Source organism: Dendrobates tinctorius, unplaced genomic scaffold, assembly GCF_039654945.1.
Source record: "Dendrobates tinctorius isolate UK_male_01 unplaced genomic scaffold, ASM3965494v1 ptg000050l, whole genome shotgun sequence".
Taxonomy (NCBI): Eukaryota; Metazoa; Chordata; class Amphibia; order Anura; family Dendrobatidae; genus Dendrobates; species Dendrobates tinctorius.
The window spans coordinates 1,119,582-1,130,827 of record NW_027361718.1 but is presented as its reverse complement, the minus strand read 5'-3'; the positions used below and the strand labels follow the sequence as shown (position 1 = coordinate 1,130,827).

The following is an 11,246-nucleotide window of genomic DNA, read 5'->3' as shown; positions in this document are numbered from 1 at the left end:
GTGTGCTGCACCCTTACACCTCATGCCCAGTGGCTTGCTGCACCCTTACACCTCATGCCCAGTAGCTTGCTGAACACTACGTTTCCTGCATTGTCGCCACCTTATTCTATGGCATGATAGTATAATATAGTTCTACAGTAGTATAATGCACTGACCGAAATTGATGTACCCATTGCGCCCTCTGGCGTCCAGAGACTGCACGCACAGCAGAGAATGACGTCACCTATCTCACCAACGTGACCTCTATTTGCTCCTCCCAAGACCCACAGAATCGAAACCAGATTGCCTCGCAGAAGTCTAAGTGACGTAAGCAGGAGCGCCAACCAATGAGCGCACGCGTTTTTGGGAGGTGGCGGAGAGCTGTCATGGCCGCCTCCTTGAGATGCCGGTTTGAAGTGATGAGCGGGGTGCTGTGCAGAACATGGAGCTCCGCCGGGTGCCGGAGCTGTGCTCTGCCCTGGTCCCGGTCACACTTGTCCGGAGGAGTGAGGGCAGCGAGCCGCTCCGTGTGTGTGGAGCTGGAGGGCAGGTAACTGCTGGAGCTGGGACACGTGACACCAGGGCTGTGCATGGAGTGGAGTCACACTGACTGCATGGCAGCTCCCCACCGTAGCGTCAGTGGAGCAGTGTGATGGGGGACCCCAGACTGTGGCAGTGTTACTAGATCTGTCTCCTGACATGTAAAGCAGCAGCTGTGCTGCCCCCCTGCTGTACATTGACAGCTGGGTGTACGCATTGTTATTGGGGTCTCAGCCCTGAGCTGACAGTGCTGTGTAGGGACATTCCCTATTACAGGGGTTTTCCTTAACCGCACCGCATCACCTTTCCTGAGGATGGGCAGTGAGGGTCTGGCTTCTGGGGTCCAACCACCTGAAATCCACCAGTCATGATAGCGTTCCATTAAAGGGGTGGTCCGACATTGTCAGTCAGTTTTATTTTAGCTCCCCTCCCATGCCTTTCCAGCGGTGTCTGCACGCGCTCTCTCCCAGGGGCTCCTGTGCGTTGTTGTGACGCCGGCGCCCTATCAGCGCTGACATCTCTGCCTACGTATGGACGTGAAGGGGGAGTCTGCGATCAGCTGTGGCCTGGACTTCCCCTTCGTGTTCAAAATGTCCGCCATTGCTGATTGGACGCCAGGCTCATGTAACGTGGGACTGCGAGTGTCGCACCGCTGGAAAGGCGTCAGCACTGGAGGTGAGTGGCCCCAAACATTTAGATCAAGGGGAAGGGGTTTTCCTAGTAGTTTACAACCTGTAACTAAAAAGTCCCTATTGTTCCCTCACTATGCTGTTCTTTTATACATCCTGTCTGATGACCATTCTTTTGAGAATCCCCAGTGCCTACTGGGGTACTCTAGCAAGATGTCATCAGTGGGTTAAAGGGTCACTGACGCAGGCTTTGCCCCCACTATGAATTGGAACATCATTGGGGAAGGCCATTTTGGAGCTGGGCTAGTCCCTTTTCTGCTGAACATTGCTGGTTGTCAATTCCAATGCATGTCCAGTAGGATCTTATCACTGTTCAATAAGCTTTCTAATGCCCCATGGCTGTGTTCCTCTGATGAGTGATGGTAATTGCGGGGGTGGGGCTGGTCTCTGCTTGCCAGGTTCTCTCCTTACAATGCACACTGACAGTGCGCTCTCTAGCCTGTGTCACTTTTCCTCAGGCGATGAGGGAGCGCACTGTCACTGTGAGATCCTACTGAGCGTACACTGGAATTGTCAACCAGTGCATGCTCAGTAGAGCGGGGACTAGTCCAGCCTATGTCGTTAAGGTCACCGCTGACTTCACTTCAGGAAGGGGCAGAGGCTGTGACAGTTACTGCAACTCTCTGCCACCTGATGATGACTGAGTATCTCAGCATGCAGTGGGATTCTGAAACGAAGCATCAAAAAGGAAGTAGGTAAAAATAAAGCGGTTAAAGTAGTGAGGCAGCGATAAGCACTTTTTAATTAGAAAGGAGATTACGGTAGATTATGATATTAAATAGAGATTTAAGATTAAAATAAATGTTAGTTTTGGATCATCCTGGAGTAGTTCCAAAGGAATGGCCAGGCTCTAAGACCACGTGCACACGTTTGGGGGGGTAGTCTTCTACATCAGTATTTATAAGCATTAATCAGCAGTGGGTGATAAATCCAGAAGTGACGTGTTTCTATTATACTTTTCCTATGATTGTTCCCCTCCTGGTTTTGGCTTTCAAATACTGAGATAAAATACTGACCCAGTGATCAATGTGTGCACGTGGCCTTAGAAGGGTTGCTCTAGAATTGCTACTTCATGGAGAACGCACGTATCTTTTAAAATAGTCCTGTCTGGAGTTCACTTTAAAAGGAGCCCGTCTCCCCAAAATTCAATTAAAAGAAAACCAGGTATCAGATTTTATGCCTGAAACCAACAACATGTATAAAGGTGCTTTAATGCTGCCTAAATACTTACTCTGTCGCCTCATTGGGGGACACAGAACCATGGGTGTTATGCTGCTGTCCACTAGGAGGCGACACTATGCATAATCTGAAAAAGATTAACTATGGCTCCTCCTCTGCAGTATTCACCCCTGGACGGTGTCGGCCTTCTCCAGTTTTTGCTTAGTGTCGCAAGGAGGCACACCTAAAGATTTTTTTTTTTCACTCCGTTTTTTCCCGGATGACAGATCAAGAAAAGCGGGTCTCCTGTGAGACTCCCGGCATGACTCCTTCCTCGGCCCCCTATTATGGGGTGCCCGGTTGAAGTAGAGATGGCTGTTCACCATGTCGCGCCTTCCCCAGTCCTGCGGGTGCTGGCTCGAAGTTGAGACCCCCCTCCTTCCCCAATTTCTTTTGGTCTTGGGTTGAGGTCGAGGCGAGGAAGAAGCCCCCTGATGGTGACAGCAGCACCCTCCCTAATCCCCCTCTGGGGGTATTAGGTTGAGACACCTCAGGTAGGGTCTGTACCTCGGTAATCTGCAGCTCACTGTATCCAGGGACCCCAGCCCAGCTGCGGACTCCTGTCAGGGCCGGGGGGGGGAGTGCGGGCAGGCATGGCACATACAGAGACAGGGCTCCCTGCTCCCCTGTCTCTGCTGCAGCACCAGCTACATAGCACCTCAGGGGGACCCATCACAGGGCCCCACTTCCGATTGTGGCCCCACCACTAGCCTGCCTTTCAATCCGGGGGGGACCGGTTAAGATCCGACCCCCTCCCGGACTACCGCGCCGGCCTGGAGCCCTTCTTGGGCATCGATATCTAATTTAGGCCGCGGCTTCGGCCTAGCTGAGGTCGCCGCCTCCTCTCCGCCCCCCGGATGACAAATATGACACTCTACAGTGTCATAGGGGCGGATCAAGGCAGAAAGGGCGCGTTTTTACACATCTCTGCGCGCTCTTTCTCAGCTCTCCGTCCCCTTCTTCTCCCTCCTCATCCTCTCGGCGGCCATTTCTGACACAGGCATCAGCAGCACCACGCCAGCCAGTCTCCGGGGGGCACAGGACTGTGGATCTTCGGCGCTGGACCTAGGGGCACACTGGTAGGGTAAGATCACAGCTCGGGTTTTTTTGCTCGGCTGTGAATCCGGATTCCCTGTAAGGCTCTCCTATAGGTTTCCCCTGCATATCCACCCCTGTAGGGCTCTCCCATAGCCTGCCCTTCCGCGCTCTGTGCACTATGCCAGACTCAAGGTACAAGAGAACCAGGCAGGACTGTTTTTATGCATTCTGCACAGCCTGCAAAACCACTCTCCCCAGTGGCAGCACGTACCCCCACTGTCGGGACTGTATCCAGAATACTGGGTCAGAACCCCAAGAGGCTCCTACCAATGCTTCAGCGGATGCTACCACGCCGGAATGGGCTATCCAGATGTCGCAGTCTATGACGCCGTCCATAGATAACCTAACCTCCACATTACTCCAGGCTCTGCAGGGTCATGTCTCGGCTATGAGCGTTACCCAGCAAAGGGACAGCTCCACTCAGGGACAGGCCGTTTCTGGCTCTCCCAGACGTAAGCAGACCCACACGTCACGTTCCTCTGCGTCATCCCATAGAACACGGTCATCCCCCTCTAGGGAGAGACACCGTAGTTCCAGGTCACCTAGACCGTCCCCTACCAGAGACAGACAACGCAGATCTCCACAGCGACCCACGACTACAGGAGACCTCCGCCCCAGCTCACCCACCAGGGAACGCCTCAGTGATACGCAGGATTCGGAAGGCATCTGAGACTCCGACTCAGACAACGAAACGGAGAGGTCTCTGGTCCCTTGTCCCCCTAGCAATACAGCGCTGGTTGAGGACATAATCTCTTCCATCCATCGGGTGCTGGACATTTCCGATCCAACCCCGGAAGCCCTGGTTCAGGACTGGACCCAGTTCCAGCTTCTGTACATTTTTCCACCCCTCCCCCTGATCTCCAGAGTCGTGAGGAAGACTAAACAAGAGGGAGTTCCAACCATCCTGATTGCGTCGGACTGGCCCAGACGTACATGGTACGCTGACATCGTACAACTTACAGCAGATGCCCCCTGGCGTCTCCCCGACCATCACGACCTTCTGTCACAAGGTCCGTTCTACCATCAGAACTCAGGGGCTCCTATTTGACGGCGTGGCCCTTGAAACCTGGGTTCTAACCCAGGCAGGGCTCTCACCGGATGTCATTACGACCATTATCAGGGCAAGGAAGCCAGCCTCCACCAAGATCTATTACCGTAGCTGGAGAGCTTTCTTTACCTGGTGCGAATCTCGCGGACAGGTCCCACTCCCTTATTCCCTCCCAAAGGTACTTGGTTTTCTTCAATCGGGCCTGGACACCAGGCTATCTCTAGGCTCGCTTAAGAGCCAGGTGTCAGCGCTTTCAGTGCTTTTCCAAAGGCGTATTGCTAACAAGCCGCAAGTAATGACTTTTTTCTCCAGGGAGTTTCCCAAATAGTTCCCCCCCCTACAGATGTCCACTGGAAACGTGGGACCTAAACCTGGTCCTGACAGCATTGCAGGCACCACCTTTTGAACCCCTTAAGGAAGTCCCACTCCGCATTCTGTCACAGAAGGTGGTTTTTCTGGTGGCAATCACCTTGCTACGCAGGGTGTCTGAATTGTCAGCATTCTCCTGCAGACGGCCCTTCCTAGCCTTTCACCAGGACAAGGTGGTTCTCCATACAGTACCATCCTTCCTTCGGAAGGTTGTGTCCAACTTCCACCTCGATGAGGAAATTTCACTGCCATCCCTTTGCCCGGTTCATAGAGTGGAGAAGGCTCTGCATACGCTTGACCTAGTCAGGGCATTGTGTATATACGTGTCTAGGACTGCACCCTTCCAGAAGTCTGATTCCCTTTTCCTTCCGGAAGGCGTTCACAAGGGTCTACCGGCTTCCAAAGCTACCCTTGCCAGGTAGATCAAGTCCACCATACAAGAGGCTTACCGCCTTTAACAATTCTCCTCTTCTGGCCGGTATCACGGCACACTCTACGCGGGCAGTAGGGGCCTCCTGGTCCATTCGGCACCAGGCTTCGGCACAACAAGTGTGTAAGGCGGCCACTTGGACTAGCCTACACACGTTTACGAAACACTGTTCATACCCAGTCCTCAGCGGATGCGAGCCTGGGTAGATGGGTTCTGCAGGCGGCAGTGCCCCAAGTTTAGGGACCTGCTAGCACAATATTCGTCCATTGCTTCCCACCCAGGGACTGCTTTGGGATGTCCCATGGTTCTGTGTCCCCCAATGAGGCGACAGAATAAAGGAGATTTTTGTGTACTCACCGTAAAATCTTTCTCTTAGCCTCTAATTGGGGGACACAGCTCCCACCCTGTTGCCCTTAACGGGCCGTTGTTACGGTTGAGTTCTCATATTGTTCTTTGAGCTCGTACATAGTGGCCTTCTTACAGGCATGGTTATGTTGTTTATGTTCCTCCTAATGATTTTGCACAAAACTAGAGAAGGCTGACGCCGTCCAGGGGTGTATACTGCAGAGGCGGAGCCATAGTTAATCTTTTTCAGATTATGCATAGTGTCGCCTCCTAGTGGACAGCAGCATAACACCCATGGTTCTGTGTCCCCCAGTTAGAGGCTAAAGAGATTTTACGGTGAGTACACAAAAATCTCCTTTTTCTTCTAGAAATCCGTGTTTCTGTTTTAGAGAAATCCATAGATGAAGTTGTTTGTTAATGAATCACAAATCCAGTGGGCGGATAATGAACTTTCTTCTGCCCTCTCTCCCCTTATTCCCCACCCCCCGGCTACCTCCTGTCATTAAAATAGTGGAAAACTTGAGTGATCTGTGCTACTGCTTTAGTGCCCCCAATAAGTCTACGGTAGTAGTTATATCAATATTTCATTTTTTTGTCTCTGGAAAAAAAAAAAACATTTTAAGCTTATCTTTGTTTTGTTTTTTTCCATTCCGCCTGCAGAAAATTAGAAATCACGTCCGGGAAGTTAGCCCGTTTTGCAGATGGATGCGCTGTAGTACAGGTAAGTACAATCTATAGAATCTACATATACAGGAAAGCTAAAGCAAAACCAAAGAAATGAGCCGGATTGATATAAGTTTAAGAGCATGTCAACTCTGTGGCCATTTAACAGATAAAAGCCAAGAAAAAAGCAAAATGAGCATATACCCTACAGCAAGTACCGTATATACTCTGAGTATAAGCCGACCCGAGTATAAGCCAAGGCACCTAATTTTGCCACCGAAAACTGGGTAAGCTTACAGACTCGAGTATAAACCGGGTATGCATTGTCCCCTCATTCCTGTCCTGGTATGTGTGGCTCCCCCAGTTGTATGTATGGCTCCACCTTGTATGCATTGCCCCCCCTGTGTATGCGTGGCTCGGGCTCCCCCCCCCCCCCCGTCATACTCAGTCCTTCCTGGCATGGTCTCTGCACTTCCCTGCTTCTCTGTTGTCCTGGGGCCGGCAGCTTCCTGTGCAGAGCGATCACGTTGTACCGCTCATTAAGGTAATGAATATGCGCTCCACGCCTATGGGAGCGCATATTCATTACCACGTGACCGCTCTGCACAGGAAGAAGCTGCTGGCGCCCGGACAACGGAGATGCAGGGATGGAGATGTAGCGACGGAGGGTGAGTATTGATGTCTGACTCATGTATAAGCAGAGTATATACTGTAAATGGTAAGAGTACATGTAAATAACTTGGGGTACTGAGTTAATTCTATTTTGAAAAGCCATCCCACCACAACTAGGTGTACCTATCGGGACAGGCCTAACCTTTTTGTACAAAGTAAAAGATTACAGCTAGTACTGAATGAATGTGCTGGGATAAGGTGTTATCTGAGCATGCTTGGGTGCTGAGTGTCTTCAGCGTGCTTGAATACTATGTTCCGAATCTCCGCGGCTGTATGTCTAATGGCTATTCAATAGACAACGCATGCATGGATTGCCTGATTGCTAGATAATCTCTGCATGTGTTGTGGCTGTCTAAGAGATGTGAGACATGCAGCCGTGGGTACTCGGAACATATTATTCGAGCACGCCAAAGACACTCGATTAGCACCCGAGCATGCTCAGATAACACCTTATACAAGAACGTTCACTCATCCATAATTACAGCAAAACCAAGGAAATGAGCCGGACTATAAGTAGGTTTACATGCAAAGTGTAAGAGCACGTTCACGCTGTGGCCATTTCACAGACAAAAATATACAGACTATAAATATGATGTTTGCATAGGACTGCAGAAAGAACAGGATGGCTAAGCTCACTCAGAAAAAAAATCACATTTTGTTCCTATTTAGAGATGATTTTATATCTAATATTAGGTGCAATGTAATTTTTTTATTTATTTTTTTTCTCCAGCTCGGTGATACTTCTGTAATGGTAACGGCCGTGAGTAAAACGAAGCCTTCCCCTTCTCAGTTCATGCCGTTAGTGGTAAGTGTGTATCAGACATGTCACTACTGAAATTTAAGCAGCATCTAAAATTACTTTAGACTGTTCCCCAGCATTTACCCAAGTACAATTAGTCTGTTCTCTGGTCATCCAAGATCATGTTATAAAAATGATTTATGAAGAGCTAAGTCTGCATTTTACAGTTGTAGGGTTCCTGGTGAGTGAGTGCTAACCCCGTACGTTCATCACCGCTCATTATTGTCGTTACTTTCTGTCCTGTGTTTTCTATAGTTCTGGTATTTGCTATTCAGTGTTCTGGTTATATAGAAGTATATATGCGATTAAAGGAATATTTCCTTATCCCCTATTGCTTGCTGGTTTCGGGGGGTTTGATCCCTGGTGATGACCCACAGGGGCCCAAGAGGTAAGGGGGCCCACTTCTACCTTCCAAGTAGCGAGCAGCCACTGTCATAGACAGAACTATTGTACTGCAGAGGGCCCATATATTGTGCTTGCTCAGGGGCCCTTTTCTGTCTGCATCCACCACTGCTGGGAACACCAGCTGACTGAGACCAGGGATCTCGAGCCCTGAGACCGAATAAAGCGGAGAGATACACATACTTGACCTCTGCTCCGTTCATTGTCAGTGGTACTGGTAGAAATGGCCATGGACAATGCTCAGCTTTTTTCTGCAGTCCCATAGACTCCTCCCCTCCATTCAAGATCAAAGCCCCCTAGTAATCAGCACAATATTCCCTATCCTATGAATAGCTATCTGATGGATAGGGCACAGCTTGTGATTTTGGAAATAATCCTTTTAATGGGAACATTTTTATCTTTCCATTATAGGTCGACTATAGGCAAAAAGCTGCTGCTGCAGGAAGAATACCTACAAATCATCTAAGAAGGGAACTGGGCTCGACGCCACATGAAATTCTTACTAGCCGAGTTATAGGTGCCGTAACCACTTTCTTTGATAAATCAATATTAAACATGAAAATAAGCAACTTTGTTTTTCACATGAGAGAAATCTGCTGTTTTCTCCATCAGTGCTGATCATTCATTCTCAAAATTCTCAATTCACGGGAAAAGTCTGTATTCGGTGAAGATAGATTTTTTTTTTTTTTTTTTTTTTTCCATTACTGAGATAGGAGATGTCAGGTCCTCAATGTAGACGGAAGGACGAGGAGCAGCTCCATCTAGCGCTTTCTCTTCCTCCTATCTGCATAGAATATCATGCCCGCCATCTCCTTTCTCACTAATGTAAAAATTTGTCCTCACTGAACACAGATTTTTCAGTGAGTTGAACATTTTGATAATGACTGATCAGTCCTGGCTGATTGTTCTGATAAGAAATATTAGAAAGTTTCTTTTCGTACATGCTTTTAATTTAGGAAACAAAAATTAAAGTGGCAGTTACTGTTTCCATGAACTATTAGCATTTTTTGTGAAACCGGACCTGTCATTTCTCTGGACATGTCTGTTATACTAAATAATTACATTCCCCTATATTGTAATTCTGAAGCACGTCTTCCTATAAGTTTGCATAGTGCCATTCCTCCATTATTCCTCTTGGAAGTATATAATAAATTGATAACTGGATGTGGGGGGGTAAAGTCTGATTATGTCCAGCTAGTGCTGTATGTGCATGGACAAACCCCTGCAACACGGTGACACTCAGTTGTCAATTTATTCATGCATTCCAGGAAAGAATAAAGGCCCCGTCACACACACAGAGATCGCTGATTTTGTGGCGCCACAGCGATCTCGCCAGCAATATCGCTGTGTGTGACACGCATCAGCGAGCAACCCCCCCCCCGCCGGGTATCGCTGATCATGCAGAAGTGTGCTGGGCCATTTTTTGATCGTTGGTATCCCGCTGACCAGCGCGCGTCGCTGCGTGTGACGGCGAGAGACCAACGATCTGCGACGCTGGGAGCTGGTATTCAAAGTAAACAGCAGGTATCTAAGAGCCGTGCGGCTCTTAGATACCTGCTGTTTACCTTGGATAACTGGTTACTTACTGGTCCTGATCGCTGGTGGGTCTGTCTGTGACAGCTCACCAGCGATCAGCTAACTATGTCCCAGCGATCCCATCCATGTCGGATCGTTGGTGGGATCGCTGGGACATTGAAGACTGTAACGGGGCCCTAACATGAACGACACAGAATAGAGCTGGAAGTCCGTGCTCCAAAATTGTGATTTAATGAGGAAGGTAATTGTTTACTAACGCAGACATGTCGGAGGAGGTGACCTGTCCTCGTTAACAACATTGTTACTTGCAGGGAAAATGAAGCTATTTCTTGAGTCAGGCAATAGTATTTTGAGGACATGTTCACACGTGACACAGCGGACGAAGCCTGTGACGGTGGCTCGTGAAATCTGCAGCAGATATCACCAATTGTTCATGAATGGCTTTGATGCAATCTCTCGTTTGACCGAAGTCATTGTGTATTTTTTTTATGCTGGCAATTTATAGACACTAATCTAACATATTTTCTGTTCTTAGATCGTTCAATCCGTCCTCTCTTTCCCACTGGTTATTTTTATGATACACAGGTGAGTGTTATCTAAAGGGTCTGTTCACTTGATCACATCTCTCCTATGTGGAGTCTTAACGTCGTCAGGACTACTCGCCTCCAACATAGAGCGGTCTCTCGTATTTCACTACTGCTCTATTTATTCACTGTCATGAGTTTGATCTGCAATATCAGACATCACCCGTGGACAATAGCGGCACTCTCTCTGGGAGGAGAAAACACATATACCTACGACAAACAACCACCTATAATAAAATCACACAGTTTGGTGTATTCATAGTGGAGGATGTTAACTAATGATGTTCTAATGTTTATTTTTGCAACGATAGATCCTGTGTAATTTATTAGCAGTGGATGGCGTCAATGAGCCTGATGTCTTGGCAATAAATGGAGGTACTTTACTTTTCAGCAATGTTTCTCAATCTTTGTCCTCTGATGCACGCAATAGGTTTTCTTACATTAGTGAGTTACAGGAATTCACAAATCTCTATCATGACCTACTGATTGGTAGGGACTGTGATTCCTCTTCCCGTTAGTTATCATTATAGGGAACCTGTCCTTAGAGTTATGCTGTCTGAACTATGGGCAGCATGATGCAGAGCCTGGCTACGCTATTTCAGCCAGGTTCATTTTACTATGCGGTGTTTCAGAGAAATCACAGTGTGAAAAGCCATCCAAAACCTGCTCCAGTTGATTCCCAGTATTTACCCTATGTATACACATGGGAGAGACCTGTGAATCGACTGCTGGCCAGGGGCTACACCAGACTAGCTGGGACCTTCCTAATAGTCCCCGTCCAGCTTTTTACACTTCTCTGAAACGCTACAGTATTTCACAGTAGTAATAAACTATACGCTGCTGCAATTGCACAGCCATGCTCTGATTCTTGATG

At 48.5% G+C, this 11,246-nt stretch overlaps 1 protein-coding gene across 2 annotated transcripts in view; it reads left to right on the top strand.

The window, feature by feature from the left end:
• The first annotated feature begins 238 nt into the window (after nucleotides 1-238).
• The window catches only part of PNPT1 (polyribonucleotide nucleotidyltransferase 1), a 155,078-nt gene continuing 144,070 nt past the window's right edge, over nucleotides 239-11,246 (top strand). Inside the window, exons 1-6 of one of the 2 annotated variants that reach the window (XM_073576654.1) lie at nucleotides 239-306; nucleotides 6,377-6,437; nucleotides 7,782-7,856; nucleotides 8,664-8,769; nucleotides 10,324-10,373; nucleotides 10,684-10,747. In XM_073576654.1, coding sequence (XP_073432755.1) covers nucleotides 7,800-7,856; nucleotides 8,664-8,769; nucleotides 10,324-10,373; nucleotides 10,684-10,747 — 277 coding nt within the window. In that variant the 5' untranslated portion in view covers nucleotides 239-306; nucleotides 6,377-6,437; nucleotides 7,782-7,799. The other variant, XM_073576653.1, reaches the window with a different exon arrangement.